Genomic DNA, 27,633 nt, shown 5'->3' with positions numbered 1-27,633 from the left:
TTTAAAGAGATTCTCCATTTTATTTCAAATAAAAATTTAGATCCTCGATGGATACAGCATCTGTAAAAGACAAGAACAGAATTAACGTTAGAAAACCTATCACTGGACTCTACCATTTCAAACACAAGTTCTGCAGTTACAATCTAGACCATCAATCTCTCCAACTGCTACAAAAGCAACACACCCCCCACCCCATTTACACTGAAGAGATGCAAGAATGAAAAAGCAGAGCAGCATCGCTAGGGAGTTACAACAGCAAAACTATGGGTGATGGACCTGAAGGCACAGTCTCATCAAAGCCTTGTGGCCAGCACAGGTCCCAGAGCAACACAGCCCTCGGTTAAAACTTTTGGGAGCTAAGAGAAAAATCCATCAAAAGGCTACAAAACCCACATGTACTAGATCTGGGGAAATCAAGATAGCTCTAGAAGGGAGCTGAGGAGGAGTCCTGGAGCTCAGTGAGTCTTTCCAGACTTCCTGAGCAAACGTAATGAAACCTTGGGCAATGAGCACAAGCAGCCAGCTCCAGGAGGAGTGCTTACCAACCAGAGGCTCATGTTTTCCCTCACACTGTGTGAAATTAAAATGCATCCCAAAAACTGCTAATAAATACCTCATTGCTACAATAAATGCACTCACCACCCGGATTCTGTGTCCAATGGCCTTGGCAGGAAGGTTGGAGCGGAACTTGGCACGAACCATGCCGCTGTTCCCATGGGCGCGGGTTACCTTCCCCCAGATGACTCGTGTCCTGTTGGGCTTGCCGCCGGGGGTTACAGTGTTGCTGAAGGAGAGAAGAAGAACTCCTGAGCACACCAGTCCAGGCCCTGTTGGGGACTGAGCAGTGCCCTGGCAGTGCAACCTCTGTAAGGCACTTCTGGAATGTTTACTGTGCAGCCATATTGAGTTGGACCCCATTCCATTTTTTTACCTCTAATTTGCTAAAACCTGTCATTTTCACTGTACCTTCCCACTGAGGGAAGCATCGCAGCTTGAAGTTTCCATAAGCTCCACTGGAGAACTATTAACAAGCTCTGTGCCATCTTGGAAAGGATGGTGGTCAAGTTAACAGTCTGATCAGTTTCACTGGAGACAATTCTTAACTCCAGGTATCTAACAACTACCCTCAAAGGAAAACTAATGGGAGGTTGTAACTGTTCTTGAGGGCTCCACCAATGCCAGCACTGAAGCGACTGTGCTCCCACATGGGCATGCAGAAGCCAGGACACAAATTCCTCCAGGTTTCACAAAATAATTCTGCTGCTAAAGCTCAGAGCACTCAACACAAATTCACCTCACCTCAGTACGCTCTATCAGGCTGACGTCAGTTTTTGCCAACCTCAAGCAGAATGTTTCCCATCCCATTTGCTGTCTATGATATCATTGCAACAGCAAATGATTATTTCAGATCATTTCATGATCTGAATTAAGAATACATACACCAATTAAAGTAACAATAATCAATGAAACTAACCCAGGAAACTGGTCTACACAGTACCCCACAGACATTCTATTGATAAACTGAACCATATTTCTGTTGTAACAAAAGTGGGGTAAAACAGACTACTCCCACCCTGGCATCTGCAAAGGCTGGTATCAGAGTTGGCTAATTCAGCATAAAAATAAAAAGTGACTTACTTTTTAGCTTTGTACACATAGGCACACCTCTTGCCCAAGTAGAAGTCTGTCTCCTGACGGGCATAAACACCTTCAATTTTCAGAAGGGCGGTGTGTTCCCGCTGGTTTCGGAGGCCACGTTTGTAGCCAGCAAAAATGGCCTTGCACCACAGCCTGAAAGCATTGAAAACATTTACAAATTATAATTCATTCCAAAGTAGCAAATGTAAATGCAACTAACATGATGTTTCATCAGTAGAAATGTAGCTGAGGAAAAACCCCGCTCTCTTCCTTTGCAGTAATTCCTGCAAATCCTTCTGCTCAGTCAAGAGGAAAGCTGAGTAACTGGGACATGAAGTATTTAGGAGAACTTTGGGTCTGTTTTCTTGTTATAAACTGACACAACAGGCTTCATAGGAAAACCAAAGCTTCAATGCTACTGGGAGTTATAAAATCATAGAATCACCTGGGTTGGAAGAGACCCTTTAGATCATTGAGTCCATCCACAGCCTAACCCTGACAATGTTTTCAAACGCCTTCAAACACTCTGTGATGAGCAAGTATCACTTTTTTCAATACAGAATCACAGAATCATAGGGATTGGAAGGGACTTTGAGAGATCATCGGGTCCAACCCCCCTGCCAAAGCAGCTCCCCAGCTCATATTGCACAGACAGGCATCCAGACAGGTCTTGAGTATCTCCAGAGAAGGAGACTCCACCACCTCCCTGGGCAGCCTGTCCCAGGGCTCTGTCACCCTGCTCCAACTTGCATCCATTGCCCCTTGTCTTGTCTCCACAGACCACTGAAAAGGGGCTGGCCAATTCCCCCTGCATCCCATACTTATTTATAAACATTAATAAGGTCCCCCCTTAGTCATCTTTTCTCTAGGCTGAAACACACCACATAAATGGTGTGTTGCAGTATGTGCTGTGGGAGAAGATATTAACTGCTGTTGATTTGTAGCCTCAAAGGAATTAACTGTTGTCTATAGTACAGAGACAGGCTCCCCCCCACTGTTGTGTGACAATCAACAAGAGATTCTTTTACAATTCTTCACAGCAAGTACTTGCTTGGTTCTACACACATAAAACAAGTAAACCCTATAACCAGCCCCAAAGGGACCAGGGGTGGAGACTGCAATAGAAATACCTTTGAATTGCTGTAACCCATGGGTTAGCACGAACCTGAACCAGCCATAAGAGAGGGAGTGCAAGTGCAGCAGTGAGCCAACCTGAGCTGGCTTTGGTGCCTGGTGACTCCATGCAACACACCACTCCTATCCTGAGTGTCCATTGAACAGATGGGGCCCAAAGTCATGGGGTAAATGAAACAGGGAGTAAGCTCCTGGTTCTGCTTTGCTTGCACGTGCAGCTTTTGCCTTACCTGTTAAACTGTCTCTACCTCAAGCCACAATTTTTCTTACTTTTACCCTTCCAGTTCTCTCCCCAATCCTGCCAAGGAGGAAAATGCAAGCAGCTGTGCAGGACTCAGCTGCCATTTGGAGTTAAACCACAACATTCATACACCTGTAGGAAAACTCAATGGCACAGTACCTTCCTTCCTCAGGGAAACAGTTATGTCAAAGCCTCTACTGTACTCTGAAGGTTCACAAACACTGTGCTAACAAAATCACTGTCAACAACCTGCATCTCTTGACTGGCTGGGCCAAGCGTGGCACAGCATACACAGAGCTATAACCAGGTTAAGGCACGGGCTTCAAAAACGAGACACAACTGTGGGGGTTTAACAGAGGGCCCAGCGGGGTACTGGGCAGAGGCCAATGAGAGCAGCTCCAGGAAAACGGATCGCTGGCCAAGACTTTAACAGAACCCTCTCAGAAACGTTCGGTTCGCAAGAAAGCGTGACAGAGGTACCACGAGAGCCATCTCAGCGGGAGAGATCACTCACCTCCCGGTCATGGTGTCCTCCTGAAGCCCAGGTCCCAGCAGGCCTAGAAAGGACACACAAGCCGTGAGCCTCCCAGGCCGGCAGCTCTGTCCAGCCGAGCGAGCCGGAGCCGCTGCAGGCCCGGCCCGGGGACCGGGAGATCCCGCCGGCCGCTCACAACACGGCGACGAGGGCAGAGGGGCCGCCAGGCTCCCCGGGACGGGCTCCGCCTCACGGGGGAGGGATGGGACCCCCCCCGCCGCGCTGCCCCACTGAGCGCGATGCTACGGGCGCCTCAGGCTCCCTTAACTGTGACCGGCGCCATCCGCCGCCTATCGGCTCCATCCCGCCCTCTACCCGCTCCGCACAGGACCGGCCACAAGGCCCCGGGAGCCCCGCGCCCGCTGACGGTCCCGGAGCGCGGGACAGCCCCCCCGCGCCCCCGCCACACCGCTGCGTCCCCACTCACCCCCACGGCCGCGAACCAAGATGGCGGCGAAAGGGAGAGCAGCCGCGCCGCTTTCCGGGATATGGGCGGGGAAGGACCCCCCCGCAGGCGACCGCCAGCATCGCCTGAGCGGCAAAAACCGAGGCGGCCCCGGCGGGGTGGGCACACTGACTCCCCCCAGCGCCGCCTTTCTCCCCGTCCCCCGCGTCCCCTTCCTCCAGCCGGTGGCGAGCTGCGGAGGGGGGCCCCGGCCCCGCCGTGCAGGCACCCGCTGGGGCAGCCCCGCGAGGTCCCCGAAGCGCGGTGGTCGCCATGGAGACGTCCCGGTGAGCGCCGCGGCGGGCTGAGCTCCGCGCCGGTTGCGCCCGGGCGGGAGGCTCTGGGCACCCGCGATGGGGGCGGGGGTTGAAGGGGGGCCCGGCGGGGCGAGCGGGGCTGCAGCTCGGCGGGGAGGACCGGCTGCGGCGGCGCAACGAGCCGGGGAGCCCTACGAGGGGGCAGCGGGGAGGCGAAGGGCGGCGCTTGGCGCTTCTGGGGCGGCCGGGGCTCCTCTCTGGTTGCTCTGCCCGTCTCCCTCCCTTCTCACCCTGAGCCAGCGAATGATCTCAGCGTTTATTCTACTTTTAGTACTGCCCCGGTGGCAGAAACCGCGTGTTAGAGGCAGAAACCATGTCTCCCTGCACCCGGGTCCCGGCTGCGAAGCCCAGCGTTCCCGTGCTTTCCCAAAGAAGAGCAGGTGGCAGCCAGTGCTTACCCGTTTCCCCCGGTCAGGGTCGTTCACTCATGACTTCTGTCACTCCCCTCACACAGCCATAAATTCGGGACCATTTCTTGAGCCGTTTAAGTGATTTAGAAACTTCCTCCAATGCCAAACGTGCCCTGTCAGCCCGTCATTTCACTGTAACTTTGTTCCTAAGTTTCTTAACCTGCACCTGAATGTGTGCCAGGGGCGCTTGGATGAAAAATTTAATCACAGGAATGAAATCTATTGTCATCTTGTCACCAGCTGGGCTTGGAGAGCTTCAACCTGGACTGAGGAATCAGATCCCAGTCCAGGAGGAGCACTAAGCCTGTCTGTACTGCTGGGACAGGGTAGAAGCCCTCAATACCTCATAAGCATGTAGAAGCACAAGTTTTTCTTAGATTAAATGGTTAAGAAGTAGAGGCAGGGAAGAGATGGGATATTATGGATTCTCTAAATAAGTTTTTGAGCTTCTAAGGAAGAGGTAGAAAGCAAAACAGTGCTCAGTACTCTACCCAGTTAACAGTATCTGATGTTTGCAAGGAACCTCTCTGGTCAGAGAAAGGACCAGAGGTGAATAAACCATCTGGTAAAACACTCTGTTTCCCAGCAGTAGAGATGCCACAGCTAATAAACACTCCCTAAAACTTATCTTTTCCTGTCCCATACAGATTTAGTCCCACATGGGACATACAGCTAAAAGTAGCACCATGCCTTTCATTCCTGCATTCGGTTCTCCCAAGTTCTCACCACTGCAGCCTCAGAGACCAGGCCCAGAAAGTCTTGCTCTACGATCAGGAGGAAACCTAAATTGCATGTCTGACCCAAAACTAAGATTACTTCAGCTTTTCAAAGTTTATTCTCTCTTTTTTTTTTTTCAAATGAGCAACTTATATTCCAATGTCTGTAGTGGTAGGCAGAGTCCTGTAAAGCCACAACTATTTTGCTTGCCTAAGAGACATTTTTTGGGGGGTAAAAACAAAGGTATTTCTGATTTATTGCCTAGCCACTGCCACCCCAGAGACACAGAATCTCTCTTTGTCAATCATTTGTGAAACAGAGCTAAAGGAGATGTGATATTCTCAGTTTTGAATTTTCTCATTGGAATTCATCAGTATCTCCTTAACAGACTAAGAGGAATGCTGCAAAAAATGCTGCCTTTGAAGCTTCCTCAGTTTATCAGGCAGCAGGATGGGAGAAATGCCTATCTAGGGCTCTCACACAGCAGAGGCAGTCGCAGTCCCCAAAGGAACTGGAGGCCAGACCTTTATACAGTTGTTTGAAAAATTATTTCTTGATATGTTTTTCTTTCCCTTGAGATCAGCAGGGAAAGAATGTCAGCCTAAACTCTTGGGGGAAGCTGAATCCTTCACATGCTTTTTTTTTTTTTTAAATTAATAGAGTTTAATGAAGGAGTTGAGCAAAGCACAGTGATTAAGGTCGATGCCAATGGCTGCATCAGGATGGTCTGTGGGTGCTGTGCTAAAACCCAGAGAGAGCAGCTTACTACTTGTAGTGTTTCTTAATGCCCCAGACAGTGGTTTCCTTCTCATTTCCAAGTCAACACAAGCCCAGAGTGTACTGGCTTGGCACATGCATCTGCTGAGTGAGTCTATGGTTGCAAGAGGAGGTAGATAGGAGGAGCAAACCCGCAGGCTTTAGAGAAGCCTTCCAGCTGTGAGCCTTCTTGACTCACATTAATAGCTTGAGTTGATTCTTTCCTAGACAGAAGCTGCTGATGGGATAGAGGAAAAGCTATTGCATCCTCCTTTGTTTTCAAATAAGTCACATTTTCCTATGAGAGCTGCAAGTGTTACTTCTTCTTTCAAGAATGCTATTGTAATCATCTGTCACAGCTATCTCACAGCAAATCTTTTATTCACCATATTTTTAGCTTCAGTGCTCCACATGTAATAGATTATTCTTATGTTGTTTAGACTCAAAATATGGAGTGTAGTTTAGATTGGATCTTAGGAAACATTTTTTCACTGAAAGAGCTGTCAGGCATTGGAACAGGCTGCCTGGAGAGGTGGTGGAGTCACCAGTCCTGGAGGTGTTCAAAAACCATGTAGACGTGGCACTCCAGGACGTGGTTTAGTTGACATGGTGGTACTGGACAGATGGTTGGACTTGATGGCCTTAGAGGTCTCTTCTAACCATAAAGATTCTGTGGTTGTATCAGAAATGAGTGAAACATTTAAAAATATTTTATTAGTGCCTTCTGACTGCAAAGAGACACTGGTGACTTTCTCTGTGTAAAAGTACTTAATTTGTGCACCTCCCTGCTATCATGGATTCCAAAGTTGGAAAGAAAGGAGACGTGATGCTTTTAGTTTATTACACTATTATTAGCTATTTATTTATTAATGATATTATCAGATGCCTATCTCAAGCTGTAGCATTTTTTTAATAGCAATGAGAAAGGGGAGGAAAAATTCCCCAAAGCAAAGGGAGGAAACCAGTCCCTTCTTAGTCATAGGTGACCATCAAAAGCCCTGAATGGTGGGATTAATTAGGTAAGTCAGTATAAATAGTATAAGGACAGTAAACTCCTTTGCTGTTATCTTTTCCTGCCATGATTTAAGCCAGCTTCTTGAAATTATTTAGTGTGCCTCTACCATTATCTTGTCTAAAAGGCTGTTGCATATCTTCATCCATCCAGAAGTTCGAAACCTTGTCATAATTGCCTGTCTTAGGGGAAATTACACCCCTTTGACCCTGGACCAGTATAATCCTTTAACTTACATAGCTCTCTCTCTCTCCCTGGTATCTACTCTTCCTGTGTGTTTACAAGCAGTAATCACAGTCCTCAATTCTTTTAACCTCTTGTAAACCAGAATTTCTATTCCTATGATCACCCCACTAAACATCTTGTGCTCTTAACACAAATTACTAGCAACATGTACCATGCCTTATATGAGGTTTGCTGATGCCTTACACACTGGCACTAATATTTCTTTCTATCTGCTGCAAATACTGGTCCTGCTACTTTGCATTATTCATGGTTCATAACACTGGAGCCGTGCCACCCCCACACCCTCTCTTCCACCCTGTGCTCCCAACCTCATAGCAGAAATTCTTGTGAAAATCCTTACTGTGAGGCTGTGCACCTGGTAGTCTTGAATTCTGGGCTATTCAGTTGATTGATGGGAAGGGTCTAAGCTGAAAGGAGCAGAACTCCAGTCTCGTGCACGCCGCTGTTGTGAGGAAGAATGCCACTCACACACTCAGCTCTCTAGTCATAGCCTCATGCACAAGGAGAGTTGCCTTCTGTTACAAAGGACAGCACATTTCAGTACATCTTGCATTAACAACTTACTGCAAGAGACAGGGACATCAAGAAATAAATACATAACATCTACATTATTTTCGTTTGGTTTACCTATCACTATACTAACAGACACCTAATAAACCTGCACTGAGACATTTTTCTGCCCAAGTGAAATGAATTCCATGTTCCAGCTGTAAAATGCTGTATTTTCTTCCACAAACCCAACAAAAACATATGTGGACAAATGCTAACAATTTCAGAGCAGTTATAGTGAGTATGCATTTTTTTAAACACTTGTAATGTCACTTATGAGAAATCACTGATTTCCACTGATCCAGAGCATAACTGCATCTAAACCTCTTTAACTTTCTTAGAATGTGGCCACGTCTTACCCTGTTAATCATGCTAACAGGCATTGTCTGTGTTTCCTTGGCATGCTTACAGATTGGGCTGTAATATTCTGCAGACCTGGAGTATGTTTATTCAAGGATTTTACAGGTGGCACAAATCCAGCTGTAGGTCCAGCAGCCAAGTGAAGATATTGTTAGTGGATGCTGGTGCTTCCATTGCAGTGACATTCAGTCACCTCAGACTCCATCTGTGTTAAGTGTTAGACAAGAAATACCTGTTTCATGAGTACAGGGGCTGTCTAATGGCTTACCAAAACATTTAAAATCTTTGAAAATATCTCCATTTTTGTGCAGATGTTGTCTTAGGCTTTTTTCTAAATGTACCAATTTCACTTGGATGAACACTGAATTTCCACCGTTCCCTAGATGAGCTTTCACTGTATTCCATCTGTAAGCTAGACAAAGGAATGCTTAAGTCTAAACTAGGGCAGTTTCACATTTGAAATGCAGTTTAAAATAAACCAACACAGAATGCTAAATATAGTTTACTTAGTTCAGATACTGGCTCTTTGACTTTCAACATCTTAAGGTGGTAACAGTTCCTGCCCAGGGGATTGAGGTCATAAAAGTGTTAAGGCTATGCAGTAATAAAGAGGAATGATTATAGCATGAAGATTCACCATCTGAGATTTTATAAAAGCTGTGGATTTCTTTTTTCCCCTTTTAAAAAGGCACTTTCATTCCCTCAGTTCCCAAAACCCAACATCTGCTATGAAACAGAACGACAGAGGTCTGAACGTGAGGCCACCTCACCCAGCTTGTCCCTCCCATTCCCCTTCCCTTCTCAGCCTATCTACCCATCTAATGTAGGAGGCACCAGGACCCACTTTGTTTCATGAAAGCTAAACATTCCCACTGTCCCTGAATACAGCCATTAGCAGAGCTGGGCTCCTCTTATAAACACTGTATGAAAGGCTATAAACAAAGCTAGGGAAGTATATGAAAGCCTGCAAATAAGGCTATTTCAGGGCTACCTTTAGTGTAAACTACTGTGACTAACATCATACCATCTTTGTCATTGGTATCTTTTGTCTTTGTTCCTCTTAGCAAGAGCACTGAGGCTAAAGAAATGGAAAAATTCACTCATCTGGAAGCTCTGCTGTTTACTGCTGTGCTGGAGAATTGCATTGATCAGCTCTCAATTCTTGGATGCATCATGCCGGTTTCATCCGAGGGCAAGACAGACCCCAGCCATGTATGTGCCTCTATCCCTGCTCTTTAAAGAAATCTCTCTTGATTTTCTTTTTGTGATGGTTTTAGGTCTTCTAGCAGCATTTAAAAAAATAAAAATCAATCTGGATGTTTTTTCTGTGTGTGAAGACCCTTGGGTGAAGAACCACAGTAAAAGTTCAGGGATGACCTGCATTAATATTTGTGCTGCAGCATCACTGAGAAGACTTTGTCAAGACTTTCTTCAAAGGACCCTGCTGACCCAAGATGAGGGTCCTGGGCTTATTATTTTAACATGTCAGTGATTAGATGCAAAGGATTAAGGAAAAGGAAGCAAAACATACCTAGGTTCTTATGCAGATATTTTAAAATAAAAATTACTAGAATATTTGACAGAGTGAAAAAAAAACCCCCAGAGTAATTCCATCCCTCTGTAAATCCATGCTAAACTTCCTCTAGTCCCCACACAGAATGAATTGAGAAAGATTCCACTTCAAAATTATTAGTGACTCCCTGTCCTCAATGTCCATTACTCGTTAGTTGACTAACTCACTCATTGCTGAGTGGCTTTGGTGGAGGTAGAAGGAACAGAGAAGCAGCCCCAGTGCTCAGGCAGAGGTTTGTTGGCTGTGGAGGGCGGTGTTTGGTATTTCTCGTGGTGGTTAAGGTGTGTGATTGACACAGCACACAGGAGGTACCCCGGGGTAAATGGGTTTAAGCTCTGTTCTCACACATTTTAAGTCATAGCAGGCTGCTTCCAGGTTAAGCAGATCTGAAGTTCTTTTTTAAGAGGAGCTCAAAAATGAAAAAACCCAGTGTAATCAGGGTGGAAATAAAACCCGGGATCTGAGTTTTTGGATCTAATGCTGTTCCCGCTGTCTACTGTGCCGCTTAGGAATGCAAGGGGATGGTAAATCAACACGTTGTTTTCTACCTGCTTGCTTTCCATACTGCCTTCCTTTCAAAAAACCCATGCTGCAGAGCACCAGGAGCTGCTGTGACAGTGAATTTCAGGGCGTGAACGATGCTCAGACTGTGCAATAGAGGGCACTCCTCCCCTTAGGAGAGCCCTCTGAGCCAGCCTCACCTGTTTCAGAGGATGCTGGATGGGAAACTCCTGATGTGCCAGCAGCAAAAATACGGAGAAAGAGCATATGTCCAGGATGGTAGGAGTTGTTTTCCTTGAGACACAGGCTCAGGTTGATAGATCTACTAAAGGTATGCTTAAATTATAGAGAAAAACACCTTAGCTTTTCACTTAAATCACAGATGCTCATTTTTTCCATGTCTCTTCTTAAAACATGATTTTCTTATAGACTGTAAACCCTGCTTGTGTTCTTAAAGATGCCAAAACAAATTGAGAAGGAAACAATTTAGAAACAAGCAAATGGCTTTGGGAAGCTACTGGCTAACTTTGGTGCTCTGTAATTTGCTACTCCTCCCCCTTGTCAGTTTACATTTGATTGTATTTGCAGAAGGCCAGTATTTGCAAAGCACCCTGGAGCTCTGTCAGTCAAACAAGTTAATGGCATTTTCAAGGACTGACATCTAAATTTCAGCTGAGGACATTTCTGAGAGGTTTAATCACAGTGTTGGCCAGGACCTCACTCATTTCCCAAATCAGGGACTGTTGTACATTGTTTCCCCCAGAGGAAGGCAGCCTTTCTATTTGCTGAATTTGGGACAAAAGACCAGCAAAAGATAAACCAGCTAAGAGACTACACAGATGGTAACACAGGCCGTTTACAAACTCCTTGCTCATACATAGTTATTTGCTAATTATTAGTGTGTAAGTCCCTGCTGTTTACAGACAATCCAGTTATAGCCTGTCTTGAACTTTCCCAGACATTAAAACACATCTATCAGAACATCCATAACATCTACATGATATTAAAACAGTTTGTTTGACAAAATTAGTTCTTTCTGAAGTACAACCATGCCCAGCAAACTATTTAACCCCCCCTTTTATTTTTCCTAATTAACTGTGTAATTTTCATTGGCCTGTATATATATGGGATTAATGTAATGTAAATTTAACTGTCCAGAAATGACACACATAGTCACCTAGACTCCTGCAGTCGTTGGACAGTCGGGCACTGCCAGGGGCTGATTCCTCCCATCTGGAGGTGTCTAAAATACGAAGCTGCTCCTTGCAGGGCCTTTCACAGCACCCCACGGACTGCAGCAGCATCACAGACCACTGAGGGAGCCTCACCTGACAAATCACTTCTTGGAAGTGCTGCTGGCAGATGGAATCGCTGCCCCAGACACTGGTTTTCACTCTGCCCTGTGCTGGCACAAGCGTGTGTGTGGTTGTGGAGGGAGCTGGGCTGAGAAGTGGTGCTGCTAAAAATAAACTATTTCCCCTCCTTTCTGCTGGAAAATGTTTCAGCTCAGTGAGTTCTCTAACCCATTCCTCCAGCAGCCAGGGTGGGGAGTAGGCAGCTATGGACTAAGGATGGGACTGGCAGGGACTGTGTTAGCTGTCTTCAGTGGCACTGCTAGTAAGTGTTCAGCCACAGAGGTGCTGGTAGGGGGGAAGGAAAATTTTATCTTTTAAGGTCCCAGCATGCACACCTCACTCTTACCCAGAGCATGTAAGGCAGAGAAATTCCTAAAAGCAAGGCCCCAGCTATTTTAGCATGCTTATGCTTTTCAGGAGTGTTTTTTTTTTTTTTAATAAAATTGTACATGGCCACAGGACACCTTTCTGTGCCAAAGAGAGCTGCCAGTATTTGGTATTTCTTCTTTGAATTCATGTTCTACTTCCTCTGCTGTCACTTTCTCAAAAAAAAAAAAAAACAACCAACCAAACCCAACCAAACATCTAAGCAGATAGTTGATATCTATCCCTTATTTCCACAGTTGATATCTATCCCTTATTTCCACGCATTTCAGCTCTTGTTACAACAATAATACTGTAGGGAAACGTTGTGGGAAATGGCTAAGATGGAGAGAAGGTGGCAGGCACACTGGCTAGTGGTCTTCTACTGCACAAAAGCTGCTGTGAGGAAGGAATGATTTGTTCTCTGTGCCTGCAAAGGCTGAGACAAGAAGCCAGGTGCTCAACTGCAGCTGAGGAGAAAAAAATCTTTCTTATAGTAAAGATTGTTGTGATGTGCTGGCCCTGGCAGGAGGGTACATAGTCTCCTTTGCAGGTGGTTGTTAAGAACAGGAATGATGGTCTGAAGCATCTTCTTTTGGGGCAGATGAATTTACCTTTTGTAGTCCTGTCACTCTATGACTTTTGATTGCATAAATCTTAATAAGCCTACATTGTGTGCTCAGAGCTAACCAAGATAGACATTTCTGCTCTTCTGCACATTGCAGGATGTAACACACACAATCATCACCTGCTCTTGGTATAGCTTCATTCTAGTTTCTTATTAATATTTTTTTCCTCTCACACAATGTTGCAGAGGGTTTATTTCTACTGCCTAACATGCAGGCAAATCTCTCTCTTTCAGACTAGCAGCCAGGAAATGAAAGAAATCATAGAGACCCAGAAGGAGTGGGACATTAACTACCAAGAGCTTATGTCAGCAAAGCAAGGGAATAGGGAAATAGTTACCTCCACACCTCTGAAAAGCCAGCAGAAACTGGGGAAAACTGAAGATCAAAAAAGTGCCCATCATCATTCCAGTAGAGCCAAGAAACACGGTGCTCTGTCTGTGGAGGATCTCAGAAAAATTCAGGCTGACAGGTGAGTGAAGCCCAAATATGACAGCTATCAGGAGGGGGATGCTCAGAGCTGTGAAGTTCTCAGTCTGTCTCTTGAAAGCAAAAATACAAGCTTCCCTCTCTGCCACTGCTGGTCAACCTCAGTCTTGGTCTGGAAGGAATACCTCTCAGGAGAGCAGCAGGGTCTAGCTTCATAGGCCATTCAGTTCTGGCCTTTGCTTGCTTCTGGATGCCAAGTAATAACAATCAGTTTGTTTTGAATTGAGCTGCAAAACATTACCTAGTTGATAATGGTTGCTTGGGCAGAATTCAGGCCAGGTCCTAGCCATGGGAGAAGCACTCCTGGCTTTGATAGGAGGTAAGAACAGAAATGGGATCTTATGTTTCCTTACCTTTTTAGCTGTAAACAGTAATGGATGAAGGTGCCACACACGGTAGTACCAGCTCCTATAAATTGTTTTGTGTTCCTTTTCTTCCTGGCAGGCAGTATGCAAGTGATGTAATCACTGTCACTATGAAAACAATGCACGAATCAGGAACATTTAATAGCCTAATAGAAGCTATTGAGCAAGAGAAGGCAAAAAAGAGCAAGTTTCATGACATCCTCATCAGGTCAGTGTTGTGTTCAGTACTTCTCTGCTTAACTGGAGAAAGCCAAAGCCCCTGCCTGCTCTGTGCATGCTAAAAAGAAAACAAAAACCCCCAAACCTCACTACAACAAAAAGCCCAGCAAAATACAGACAGGATTCTGCTTTTTCAATTTGAATTATTCTGCCTGCACTACAAACTGCACTTCTTCCCCCTTCAGCAAGAAATAACTGATGGTTCTGATACTGATCGGAGGTAGGAATTGCCTGACCTTTGACCACAGAGGACACCAGTGTCTGCATTAATGCAAATGCTGCCCCACATCAATTAAAACATAATGTGATGTAGGAGCTCCCTGATCTTTAATTCGTGTCCCCAGTGAAAGCCAGAGCAGCAGAGAATCTGTTCAAACCAGGGACAGCAACATACGGTCTTTGCATTATGTGATGCCCAGGAGAATCCTCTCTGACCCAGATGCTAGCAGGCTCCCCTTCCAGCGAGGGGCTAGCACAGATGGTGACAGAGACAGTTGTCTTATTTAGGGCTAATCCAGCAGCCACTTCACTGCAGGTCCTCTTCTGTCCCAGATCTTATAGTGTACAACTCTGTTATCATCTAAACTCAAACTGGTGATTCCTTAGCTCAGAATTCTGTGCACTAGAGGTTTGGAAAGGCTTTTTATCATGCAAAGGTCTAATTTAATCCCAAGTGTGGCAGAGACCATTTGAAAGGTACTTTGTTCTGTGTAGCAGCTCAGGTCCATCATTTAGGGTAGACAGCAAAGCTGTTCCAAGTCATGATTTGTCATGAGTCCAACCTACTGGAACAGCTCTGGTATTTGACTCAGGCATTTGTCTCCAGGGCAATCCACAGCTTCCAGTGATACATGGGATCTCAGGCACAAAACCCAGCTCTTCCACTGTCTAAAACCAAGGGATTTATTGTTAATCCATGGAAGGCACAGAAAGCAAAAATGAAAGCAGCAATTCCTGGTGGAAAAACTATCCAATACTGGAAGGTGGAAAGGAGCAGACAAATTGTAATCAGAAGGGACATAATCCTTTTTGTTCCATTCAAGCCACTATGTTGGCAGTTCTACTACACATTCTTTCCATAGAATGAACTTGACCTGCCTTTCAATAGAATATACACTTGTCTGGTTTTGTGTCAATACACCAGGCTGAGAGCAGCCTGCAGGAGCTTCTGTTTGATTTTAAGGTTGGGATAGGGTATGAAATCTCAGGTACCAACTATAGTATTTACTGGCTTTAAATCAAATCATAAACATAAAAACTTAGAAAGCATTCAGTGAAATTAGATTGTAATACCTAGAACATCTGCATCTGCTTTGTTTTAGAGAGATAAACGCCTCTCTAGCTTTTGGCCTTTGCTCATGTCCCTTCTTAGGTCTCAGAACCTGCAACAGTGGGGTTTTTTGACAGATTTTAAGGATTTTCAGGCTGATACGAAAAATATATTCTCCATTTATATAATAAAACTTACACAACTTGGCACTGTCTGCTGACCAGGCACAATTCTGAGCAGAAATGGAGATTTTTGCTCAAAGTGCAGAAACCATCACTCAATGATAGGCTGCTTCTCTCCCTGCTACAGGAAACAAATCATCCTCAAGTCCACACCAGACTTTCAGCAAGAGCATCCCCTGCTTTTTGGCTCATTCTCCCTTTCATTTCCACCCTCCTTGCTCAGGCCATGCACCTCTTCTTTCAGGATGCACTTACCATGTCACTACCTTTGGTGGGATGTCCATTGCTGACTTGCAGATGTGCTGCCTCCCCAAGGCTCAGAGTGAGGAGGAGAATGCCTTTTTTTCCTACTTACCCCTGGGAAGCAGCATGTCTTCTGCTGGTCTAAAGAAGCAGGCCAAGTTTCTGTGTTTTCTTTTAGTTCAGCTGTTAGAAACACATTGAGTGAGCAGGATAAGTGGGACAGTGTTCAGCTAAGTGTTGGGATGGATCAGGAGACAGGAATTTCCCTTTCTGGGTAAACAACTCATCTTTTTTTTAAAAAAAAATATATTTTCAAATAATTGTATTTCACTGTTTTTCTCCAGGGAGGAGGAAGGAAAGAAGGAGGTAAAGTCCCTAGAGAAACAGCTGCAAGATGTCAAGAAAGAAACCGAGATAGAACTGCAGGTGAGATCACTTAGCACTGGGCATCATGCTGGAGTGAGGGGAAGCCTGTTAGCGAGCTGGCTTCTGCTGCCCAGGAGGAGAGTGTGTGTGGCATCTGTAACAAGCCATCATTCAGGAATATAGAAGCATAATAATTGTAATCAAGCTTGGTATCCTGAATAAGCCTGCTAGTGACTTTAAGAGCAGTGCCCAGTGGTTTTCAAATGGGAGCTCAAAACACTCATAATCCTGAGAAGCCACGATCAAACTAGAATACCCCAAAACCACTGCTGGGAGTGGCAGAGCACAGGCATCTGCACTCAGAAAGAAGCTGTCTGCAGAGAGCAGCATCTCTGGTTCTGTCCCACCTACTCACACAGACGTGACACCTGGCACAGAAGAAAGTGTCATGATGAGGGAGTGAGAAAGAAATAAAGCTGGCACAGGGCCATGCCAGTTTTCTTCCTACATTTTTTTTCTGGGGAGAATGTCATGATTTTAATCTATTTTTCTAGGCATTTAGAAAATGCCAAACATGGAAATCCTACACAGGGACAGGTCGGTGTTACTGCACATACGCTGTCAGCCTGATCTTTCTGGAAGGCTTCAGCCCTTCTGTCTGCAGCACACAAATGGGGTGTGTGTGCACAGTAAGTCTGGGGCACTCTGGACGTGTCAGACTGGCTACACAGGCGTAGATCAATTGAATGACACCCCCCTGATCACTTTGATGCTCACCAGACAACTCAGGCTCAGCTCTTGCGTGTGCTTCAGAGTCAAAGCACACACAGCTCTGTGCAGGAACACAGCCCAGCCCTGCTCAGCAGGGGAAGAGTGTGTGACAGAAACCAAGCAGGAGGCAGGCAGGTTCAGAGCTGTGCAAGGACCCAAAGAAGGAACAAGAATGTGACACTTGGTGCAGTGCTGAGCAAGAGGACAGCCAGGGCATCCGATGAAAGAGTCGGTCTCACTGAGTTTTGTCTTTAGGCAAGAGTGGACAGTGATCAAACCAGTACAGAGTTGGCTACGGAGGAATCTTAAACCACTGACATGCTGGTGAAGTACAGTTTATAAAAGATTAAGGTTTTGTTTTGGCAGCCTGGATGCATGTGTGGTGAAAAGTTTAATTGTAAATACAGGATGGTTGTAAGAACGTGAAGGATCTACTGGCACGGGTAGCACACACAGCTATCTGTAACTGACAGAACACCAGAGGCCCAGAGGAGATAGTAGAGCAGCAAAGAAAGTAGGAATGTCCAAGATAGGATAATTCATTTGTCTGGACTAGCAGAGATCCTGGAAATGCATAAGATGCCCTGGAAGTGTGGCAAGATGAAAAGAACACTGGGGCGGGGGGGGGGGAAGTGAACGTAACTGAGAGGAGAAAGAAGTCACAGAAAGAAATGGAAGGATAGCAAGTTAGGAGACAAACCAAGGAAGAACAGTTGTGGGAACTAAAAGAGAAATGAAGCATGAACTCTTTTTCCCTACAGATTTGAGCAGAACATCTACAGGATGATTCTTACTGCCACTGGAGATGGTATGGGAGCCTATTTCCAGGCCCTGAGGAACAACCAAAAAGTCCCTTGACACCTGCATGGCAGTTAAATGGAATTAGCTGGATAGTTGGTCAGGCTTAGAGACTGCATGTTGTCTGTTTGCTTCTGCACATTGTCCCTTTCTCAGTCAGATTCCCACAGCTACTGGGAAGTTTCTGTTCTGCCAGTGCCCAAACTGGTGACCATGATGAGGTAATGCTTCTGGGTAGTGCTCCTCACACCCTGCAGTGTCTGTGCACACAGCACACATACCTGGTCTGGTTTAATGCCTTCCCAGGCACTGGTGTACAATGCCCTGCAATCATCCCACACCAACATGCAGAAGAACTTCACAGTGAGGGTGACAGAGCCCTGGGACAGGCTGCCCAGGGGGGTGTAGAGTCTCCTTCTTCTCTGGAGATATTCAAGACCCATCTGGCTGCCGACCTGTGTGACCTGTCCTAGGGACCCTGCTTTGGCAGGGGGGCTGGACTCGATCTCTGGAGGTCACTTCCAACCCCTACAAGTCTGTGAATCCCATGTCACACAAGCAGCAATGTCCTGGCACTGCAGTCAGGCACACTTCTCTGTGTCCTGCCCTGCTCCTCTCCTACCTCTTGCAGCCATAGGAAGGTGTGTAGCTCCTGCACTGAGACGATGCTCTTCTGCTAATTTGGTTCTTGCTTTGTTTGCCTCATCAAGTGGTTCTGCACTCATCTGGGCTTTTGTGTTTGCAGCTTACAAGTCCTTTTCTGGGCTTCCTTATAGTTTCAGCTTTGATAACAAATCAAAGCCAAGACTACTTTCAAGCAGTGCTTTCCTCCTGTGCCAAAAATAATGGTGTCTGACTGTCTCCCAAGGGAGAATAATTTCTCTTTGCCTCATATGGGATTTTCCCATAGGCAGTTTTACAGACACTTGCATGATTTGTCACCTTGCCAAGTAATTAAAAACACAAACACAACTTGCTGATTTTGGAGTACTTTGAACAATAATAATGCACAGACCTGTAGACAAAAGCCTACATGGTTGTCTCCAGTCTCGTGGAGAAGAAGACAAAAGCAAGAAAATCTAATCATGGCACCAGAAAAACACAGTCTTCCCTTCATTTTGCCTGCATGTTGGTACTTTCAGCCTTGGTAGCTCTTAATGAGATGCTAATTAATGCTGTATTAGCCTGCTAAGCTCATTTTTCTTTCTAATGGAACACAAAGCAAATGCTAAATGTTCCTATTTATTTTGTTTTCTTTCCTCTGGAAAGCACTGATGTCTCTAAAGGAGCTGAAATGACTGCTTTGGTTTTGCTCTTACCCCACCGTGCAGGAGCATCACCCTAGCATCAGCTCCAGTTTGGCTGCAGGAGTTGGCTGCTGTAGTGTTCATTTTCCAGCTTGTACAAATTTACTCATTTTCTCTGGTTTCCCAGGCAAGTGACAGCAGCCTGTACAGATTTTGAAACCAGTTAATATCCTACAACATGATATAGTTTATCATGAAAATCAGGGAAATGTAAACTTCAGAATTCCTGCACTGCTGTTCACCCAGAGAGCTCTTAACGCCCTGGGGGTTCTGCAGGATGCTCATGTGCAAGTCATGGTGCAGTTTTATAATGAGCAGCAACACTGCAGGCCACATACCAGGCAGAAAGCAAAGATGCTGCACCACAGCAAGGGGGAAAACAGGTCTGTAACTTTTACCCTGTGTGGGCTCTGATCACACACCCAGCTCCATGGTACCAGCGCGCCTCTCAGTAGGGCGTGTAGTAGCACAACTGAAATCCGTCACGTTTCCTCCCTTAACCTTTCCCAGGAGAAATGCATTAACAAAGTGCTTGGGGGGGAATGTTTTAAACATATATATACACCCACGGGTGCGTGTTGCTACTGGAGAAATGCACCAGGTGATGAGGCTTGCAATGGTCCTGAGCTCTTGGGCAGCTTCATTCCTCAGCTGGCAGAGCCCCAGGGCAGAACCCAGAGCCCCGAGGCAGAGCCCCAAGCTCAGCAGAACCCGGAGCTGGAGCCCTAGATCCAAACCTGGCTCCAGTGGGACAGGGCAGTGGACAAGAGTGCTGCTGCCAACAGCAGGTCTGCTCCCTCTGCCAGCAAAGCACCCCTGGCACAGCTCACACGCGCAGTTGCTGGGGCTGGAGGTGAGCTAGCAGGAGGGCTGCAGATGCCATGTTACCAGTAACATGCAGATGCCATGTTACCGAGGCTGGGTGACTTTCCAGGCCTTGCTGCCCTTTCAGGGGACTGCAGCAGGGGGATGACCTGGCAGCCCGGATGGATATGGGGGCTATGGCCCTATTAGGGCTGCGCTGTGGTTTCGGGGGAAGCGGGTCCAGGGCGCAGCAGGTGTGTGGATCTAAGCATATCTTCAGGCTTTGCAAGCTGAGATACAGCAGCTGCTAGTGGCAAGCCTTGAGCCCGTACACACTCAGTGTTGGGAGCAAGGAGGCAGAGGGCTCTGCTGGTGTGCTCGCTGCCTGCACATAGCACAGCAGCCCTGCCCCTCCAAGCCCCAGCCAAATGTGGGGCAGTGGGTACGCTGCTGGCGGCAGGGGGTTTATCCGGCTGCTGGAGGAATTCCTCAGACTGTTCACTCCCATTTGCTGGTTGCAACCAGCTGTATTTTTAAGTGGCTGTAAATACTAATGGCCGTGGAAGAGCTGAGAGGTGGAGGCAGCGCTCACAAGAGAGAGAAATCAAAGCAAAGGGAAACACAGGAGTGCACAGCGTACCCTCTCCAGCTGAGCGCAGTTGCTTTTGCAGCCCACAGCATCTGTGGGGCAGACTCCTATGGCACCGGCTAGCAGCGGCAGACAGGCCTCTGAGCTGATGTCTGGGAGCTGAGAGATCAGAGAAAATCAGCTTGTTTACCTGTTTGCAAAGCAGACGGGCCCTTGTCAGCTATTTCCCGGGTTTTGATCTCAGTCTCTGCTTTTGGACACACGAGGTAGGATTTTGCATCTTTGGTTTGGCAGGTTGAAGGCTGAAGTCATCCCAAATAAGCAGCCCAGGGGTTTGCTGCGTTAACTGTATGAGAACACGCCGTGTCCTGGCTGGGACCTTTGCTGTGACAAACCAGAATGAATAAATATGAACTCATTTTCCCAGTGCCTGCCCCTGGAAGTTCAGAGAACAGCGTACTCCACAGATGGTGCCCACAGGCTTTGGGCATTTACTTTTGCATTTACTGCTTGCAGTCTAGTAGTGAATGTGCCCTGTTTCTGCAGTGCCAGGTCCCTCAGCTGGGCTGTGGTAGCTGCCTGCAGACGATTTTCCCTCTCCCAGCAACAGTGTTGCTATAAACCACTCACGGGGTATTGCATTTCACTTCCCGTCTGGTTCGGATTGTGTAACCAAGCCCCCAGACTCCCCACCTCTAATGGAGATGTTTTACAACACCACAGACCAAATCCAAACCACAACCATGCCATGCAACAAAGAAAACAAAGCGAGCAGACGGGCCTCCAGCCTGGCTGGGGTGCTGGAATCAAAAGGCCGTTTACTAAAATATGAAATGAAAAAGAAAAGACCCTGGTGCAGTGTTCACCTCTCTAATATCTGAGTAGTTGGTAACTTAGGCTGAACCCTTCTTTTCTGACCTGTTTGCAGATCCTTAGCAGATGGCAAGAACACCCGACATCAGCAGCACTTGGCTTTGTTGAGCCCTAGCCCCAAAAAATCAGTGTTTTTCATTAGCATCTCCCCAGTCTCTCTGCCAGCCCCTCCATTTAGACATCATTCCCCCACAGTACAGGGTATGGTCAGCTCCCATGTCTACTGACCAGGAGCACAAAACACACACCCCCTCCCAGTGCCAAAATGTAACAGGAGGGAAAGCAGAGCCCATAACCAGAACCCTTAATAAGGCATAAATAGGCCGTGTCTGTAGCTGCCCACAGTCATATGACAGTAGGGCTGAAAAAGAATATCTGATCTTGGAAACCTTCAAAAAAAGTGAGTGCCTGACTTTTAAACCCACAAAACACCAAGGCCCCTGCCTGTCCCAGCCTTACAAAGCTACTTTTCCTAACTATGTCCGACAAGGGGTGCAGGGGGAGGGAAGGCTTTTCCTTCCAACCGTTACAAACTCTTCTTAGAAGGAAACCTTTTCCAAGTGAGTCACGCTTTTAAACACAGCCCTGTTGAGCTGGCTTCTTCCTGTGGCGTTTTTCCATGTTTACAGAGCTGAGGAATGCGAGGGTGCTTGGGAGACAAGATATGTGGGCTTCAAAGCATTGAAATGCCAGCACTTCAGTGTTTCATTTTCAGCTGCAAGGTCTGGCTGAAGGCTGCCAGAGCTGTCACAGCATGGCGGGAGAGCAAAGAGAAAGGGGTAATGGAGCAATCGGGCGCCAGACCAGAGGCACGAAGGTCCATCTTGCAGAACTGCACTGGAGACTTTGATGACCTTCTTTAACTCTTCTTTAGTACAGAAGCCCAGACTTTTTCATTTTACAGGTGGATCTTCCAAGTCCCGACCCCAGATTAATGAACCATTACCTGTTACTCAAAGAAATTCATTAAAAAGGAGGAAACAAACCAACGATCCCGATCCAAGCAACATGCTTTGCTTCCTGAGCACACTCTAAACCCTGGATAAATGGGGTGTGTGTCTCAGGATTCCTGTCGGGGGGGGAGCTCCTGGGGACAGAATTCCTCCAGGAAATCTCAGCTGCATTGTGAAACTACGCTGGGCACTCATCACCAGTGTTTCTTTGGTACTTCCTCCTCGCCCTGGGTGTATGCTTTTCCAACAAAGTGGGCACCATCCCACTTTGTAAGACTTCAAGAAAGGACTGTTCAAACCTATGCGTGGGACAGGATTAGATTGTCACCTTTGCCAAAGGCTGTTTATACAGTTGCTGTGTAATTAGGAAAAAAATGAATCCAAGGAATAAGAGTAAGGAAATAGTTTAGGAAATCAGACTTTGGTGTGTGTAGGGCTGAGGTGTTTACCCTCCTCGTACAGATGATCACTCTTTGAGATGGCCTAACCCAAGAGGCTAGGAAAGCCTAACTTTAAGCAGTTGAAATGGTTTGGACCAGAGACCAGAACCCTGGTGTCTTGTCCCAATCTGTTCATCACTCCGTCCTCTCCAGAGCTAATTACTCTGATGGGTTTAATTGCCTCCTGTACGGCTTTAGAAAACAAACTTCCCTTTGAAGCAGAGGATGAAATGGAGCAACAATCAGGGAAAGTGTGAAGCCTATAGATGGCCTTTTCTCTTCTGAGTGTGTCAGGGAGTGGAGACATTAAGAAACTGTGAGCTGACCCTGTCTCCAAGCTTGCTTTTGTGCTGCTTCTGTCTCCTCCACTAGAACCGAGACAGTATGATTGCCTACCTCGAAGACGAGCTCCAGGAGATGAAGGCCAAAACAAACATGGAGAGCTGCTACGTGAAGAAAAGCACAGACCTCCAGGTCCACCAAACCCAGAAGAAGTGCAGGAATGCAGAGAAGTTCCTGGAGGAGGAAATTCAGGTAAGCCCTTCCTCATGGTCCCTGCTGGAAGGCACCTCTAGCTAGTAAGGGAAGAGTCCTCCCTCAGTTCCATCACTGGGAGAGATGTCTGTGGACTACACAGGGAGCTCCTGTGCTCTTGATCCCCTGGCTGGCCTTCAGTGGCACGTGTGTGCTCACTGGTGTGCACTAACATTGTCTCTCATGTGTTCTGTCTGTGCTGATGGCAGAAGTTGAGGAGCAAAACTGAGGAAGAGATTCGAGTCCACACGGAGACTGAAAATTTCCTCCGGCAACACCATAAGGTGCGTGTGACGTTCTGCTAATGCCTGAAATAGCAACTGATAAACATTATGCCATCAGTGAGTGCCTGCAGAAAACCAGTTATTGCTCTGTCAAACTTACCAGGTTCCTGATTGCTGCTACTTATCTTCAGGTCTTAATTAACCCAGCTCTTCCAGACTTGGGATTTACTGCATTTGGAAACATTTCCTTAAAACTAAGTTATTTGCGTTGTTTATTCAGGTGTTAGGGATGTTTCCTCCCTCAGATAGGTGTATTCAGCTAATTGGAAGCTTATTTAGACCTTCCTTGGCAGTACCTGGGGCTCCCAGTGACTCAGGGCAGTGCTACCACACAAAGTGAGGGCAACAGCATCACGGAGCCAAGTGTTGCATGGTGGGGGCACTGAGAAGGAGATGACACAAACTGCCAGCTCAGTTTTGCCTTGTCTTAATGTGAGGGGGAGTCAGGGTTGGCTAACTGCTAACTCACAATCACTGTACCCATTTTCAGCAGCAAACAGCCACCAGCATCCTTGTGCTGTTGCTCCAAAGGTTCAGAGTTTTCCTATCAGCAGCAGCGGTGCCCGTTACCGCGAGTAACACCGCCCAGCATCTCCTGAACCATACACCTGGGGAAAAGCCTCTCCTACTGTGGGGTTCCTCATGTAACTGCCAGTACAAAATGGAACAAAAAATAATCATAAAGTGTAAAAACTGTCATTTGAGTGCTGAAAAGTGCTGTATCTTGAGAGCAGTTGAAATGTCCTCTGTAGCCCAGCACCTCAGTCTGAGCAATGCTTCATAGCAAGGGAACTGGCCAAGAACAAGCTGCAGCCTGCTTGACCTCTAGCAGAACACAACATGCAAGCCTCTCTGTGGTCAGACAGCAGCTGGTGGCTTTATAGGAACTCACAGAGAAGAGGATGACCATGCCCCCTCCCCCCATCTCCCTTGTGTGTCCAGCTGTGACACCGTAATGAGATCGATGCTTTTCCTCAGATTATTTTTCCATGCAGGCAGTGCTGGTTGTTGCTATGGAGAAGCTATTTGTGAATGGGAGGAAGTCATCTGCGTGACTGTTACAGCAACACCTGCCCTCCTATTCACCAGTGAGACAAAGCCAAGTTCACAACCTGAAATAGAGTGAAGTGCTGTCCCCTGGGACCTTGTTCCTGGTGTGCTGAGTTTAATCCAGAAAGCAGACAGGGAGCTGGGCAGAGGATAAAAGCTTCCTCACTGTTTCATTACACCACCCCCCTTCTGTACACAGAACCTACACCCAGCCCTTCTCCATCCCTTATGCATTTCTGAAAGCCCAGCCCAGCCTCTCTTCATCCCCTGTCCAGTGCCACAGCCCTAGCAAAGGGTCTGCAACCCACCAGTAATTTATCACCAGTCCTGGGGGTTTGACCCTTTTCAAGGCTTAGACAGGAAGGAAACATTGACCGTGCACAATTCATGGGACTCTTACCATGGTCCTGAAAGATCTGGCCAGATGAGAGTAGCAAACCTTTCCTCATACACTCTTTGTATGGTGCTGAGCATCACTCTGTCCCCGTGCAGAAGGTGGAGGAGAAGCTGGAATACTGGGTGGACAAGTACGAAAATGACACCGATGCTAAAGACGAAGAACTGGACGCCCTGAAAGCATCAAAGGCAAACAACATGGGAACGCTGCAGAGGCTTGCTGAGGAGGTAAGACAGCAGCAGCAGGTCAGTGCTCAGTCATGCAGAACTGCATCCTGGCTTTTTCCTACCCTCGTTCAGGTGAGGAACCAGGACCATGGGAAAACAAATATAAATCAGTAAGCTTGAGATGTAGGAAGGGGTTATGAGGACTGGTCCTGGGAAGGCAGGGGTGGAGTAGTCATCTTCTATTTGCCACCTGTGACATAAGGAGGGATGATGATGATGATGTTTCCCCTCCAGCTATTTCCAAATACCAGCATGTAATCAGAGCACTGTCAATAGCCTTTGTGCAGGGTAAAGACACTGTCCCATCCCATCAATACTCCTCCCCTTAGTTTGTCACCATTAGTCTGAAGAAATCTGCTCCTTCGAGCAACATCTGGGTAAGAGGGGCTGAGCCTGAAAGGGCAGCTCATCCCTTCCTGTGATGCTCAGTCACAGCTGCACAGGGCTCTCAGGGAACGGATTCCTGTTAAAACCATCCCTGCCCCACTCTGGTTCCTTAGTTAACTGCTGGGCTCTGCACACAGCAGAGCCCGTGGCACGGGGCAGGGAGAAGTGTCTAGAAGAAGGGGTGCTTTAAAGCCAGAAGGAATGAACTTGTAATCATTCCTTACTGTCCCTGGGGCTGAGATGATGGGACTGAGACGATTCCCTGCTTGTGGGCTCATTTTTCACTCTGTACACTGTCACCTTGGCATCCCAAGTGAGTTTGTACATCATCTGCTGCCTACCCTGGGGGACCATGGGTCCTTCCTCCCACCATCTGTTGCCCGAGACGCCATCAGACACACCAGCCACTTCACAGCACAGGATGGGAGGGTTAATTACACCCAGGCCACAAGAGGTTTGGCTTTGGCAGCAGCTCCCAGTGCCCTAGGATGGGCTGTGGTAACGAGCAGCATTTGCCATCTGGAATGAGGAAAGATCAAATAAAGGAGGGGGAGGAGGACGGTCCGTGCTGACATGTTACCCTTGGGCTGCCCGGGAGCTCCTTGGAACAGGGGCTGGGGACTCCCCACCACAACTCACTGTCTGGAGCAGCCCTGGCTGGGCTGTGAGAAGCAGGCAGTGGGGATGAGGGGAGCAGGCAGAGGAGAAGACTCAGTGCACCAGGGTCCAGCTGAGCCCTGCCCTGCCTCAACAAGCTGCTGGGCAGCAGGAACCTCGATGGCTGGCCCTGCCAGTTAGGGGGGAATGTCTCTTTCATGTGGCTGCCATCAACCCTGTGCTATTTTGCAGTGCCAGATTTTTGAGGAAACCATCATCAGTGACCGGGCAGAGAAGGATGCCAGAAGAAGAGAACTAGAGCAGGATGCCTTGGAGCTGAAGAGCATCCTGAAGGTAAAGGGGAGCAAAGCTGAGCCAGTGCTGCTCCATCCATCAGAAGTTGGGAGTCAAGTTTCGTTCAGGCAGAAAATGGCCTGAGAAAGTTGGCTGGTGTGGGGTGGCACGAGCAAAGGACAGGTAAAGCCTGTCCATTTCCTCTGGGGCAGACACAAAGCCAGCAGCTAGCTGCAGGTTTGAGCAGGGAGCGAACCTCGAATGATACAGGGCCATGCTCATCACACCAGCCCCACTGCCTGGGTGATACAGGGAGGCTCACAGGGCAGTTCCTCTGCTCTTCCCCTTGCTGCCAGCTGCAGATGCCCTCCACTGGCACAGGCCCAACTGCTGTGCACAGTGGGAGCACAGGGGATGTGCTCTGGGCAGTGAGCTATACCAGGTACCCCTGCAGAGAGATTTCCCCTAAGACCTCTCTCTTTCTCCTCCTTGCAGCTGCAGGCCTGGTGGAAAGGTACAATGGTCCGCAGACACCTGGGCCCCTACCAGGCCCTCGTGAAGATGCGGGAGGGACAGACAGCAAAGCAGAAAGAAAAAGGGAAGAAGGAAAAACTTGGAACAAAGAAAAAGACACGATAAGGAGCCTGGCCACAGACATGCTGGAGGGCTGTTGCTGGGCAGGGCGCTGCAGTCTGTCTGTCTGACAGGACAAAATAAACCATGTAACAGAGCTTGGACTATTCTGGGGAACAGGGTTGGTGATAGACATAGTTACAGCCAAGCTGCAGTAACTCTTAAGGCCTCAGAGCTGCCCTTGTACAGCAGAGACTCTGGTCTCCAGTACAAAGGGAACTGCGTTGAAGCATGGGAAACACTGTATCCCCCAAAGTGCTCCACAGACACTGACAGGAGGTAACGCTGTTAACAGCCCAGCCACTCACCTGCACTGAGGTCCTTCTCTGCAGGCTCCAGGCCGTGGCTGGCACGCTGGTGTTTGCTGTGGCTCTGGGTAAGGCAGGGAGGGCAAGTCTGTCGTGGTTTAACCCTGTTGGCAGCTAAAACAACCACAAACCTCCCCCCACACCCTCTGCCCCAGTGGGATCGGGGAAAGAATTGGAAATTAAAAAAGTAAAACTGAGTTGAGATAAAGACAATTTAATAAGACAGAAAGGGAAGATTAATGATACTAATATACAAAACAAGTGATGCACAGCACAATTCCTCACCTCCAAAAGCTCAGCTAGTTCCTGAGCCACGCTGCCTCCTGTCCAGCCTCTAGCTATATATTGAACGTGACGTCATATAGCATGGAATATCTCTGGGGTCAGCTGTCCTGGCCGAGTCCCCTCCCTGGCTCTTGGGTGCCTCCCACCTTCTCACTGTCAGGTCAGGATGAGAAGCTGAAAAGTCCTTGAC

The 27,633-nt window shown here is 47.4% G+C and overlaps 2 protein-coding genes across 2 annotated transcripts; one reads left to right on the top strand and one right to left on the bottom strand.

Moving 5' to 3' along the window:
- On the bottom strand, positions 1-4,024 carry RPL35A (ribosomal protein L35a). The gene is made up of 5 exons (XM_084267151.1): positions 3,976-4,024; positions 3,528-3,570; positions 1,639-1,791; positions 640-784; positions 1-60 (listed from the first exon to the last, which is right to left on the bottom strand). Exons 2-5 carry the CDS (start codon positions 3,536-3,538, stop codon positions 37-39), a joined length of 333 nt encoding a protein of 110 aa, XP_084123277.1. The 5' UTR covers positions 3,539-3,570; positions 3,976-4,024; the 3' UTR covers positions 1-36.
- Positions 4,025-4,251: 227 nt separating this feature from the next.
- Positions 4,252-26,878, top strand: DRC9 (dynein regulatory complex subunit 9). Its single transcript, XM_084267149.1, has 10 exons — positions 4,252-4,280; positions 9,425-9,572; positions 13,015-13,250; positions 13,712-13,840; positions 15,891-15,972; positions 22,820-22,981; positions 23,191-23,265; positions 24,808-24,939; positions 26,176-26,277; positions 26,713-26,878. Exons 1-10 carry the CDS (start codon positions 4,267-4,269, stop codon positions 26,854-26,856), a joined length of 1,224 nt encoding a protein of 407 aa, XP_084123275.1. The 5' UTR covers positions 4,252-4,266; the 3' UTR covers positions 26,857-26,878.
- Positions 26,879-27,633: the final 755 nt, after the last annotated feature.

Source organism: Gallinula chloropus (genome assembly GCF_964237585.1).
Source record: "Gallinula chloropus genome assembly, chromosome: 8".
In the NCBI taxonomy this organism is placed as follows: Eukaryota; Metazoa; Chordata; class Aves; order Gruiformes; family Rallidae; genus Gallinula; species Gallinula chloropus.
Note: the sequence above shows the minus strand (reverse complement) of the source record. Positions and strands in the feature narration are given on the sequence as shown.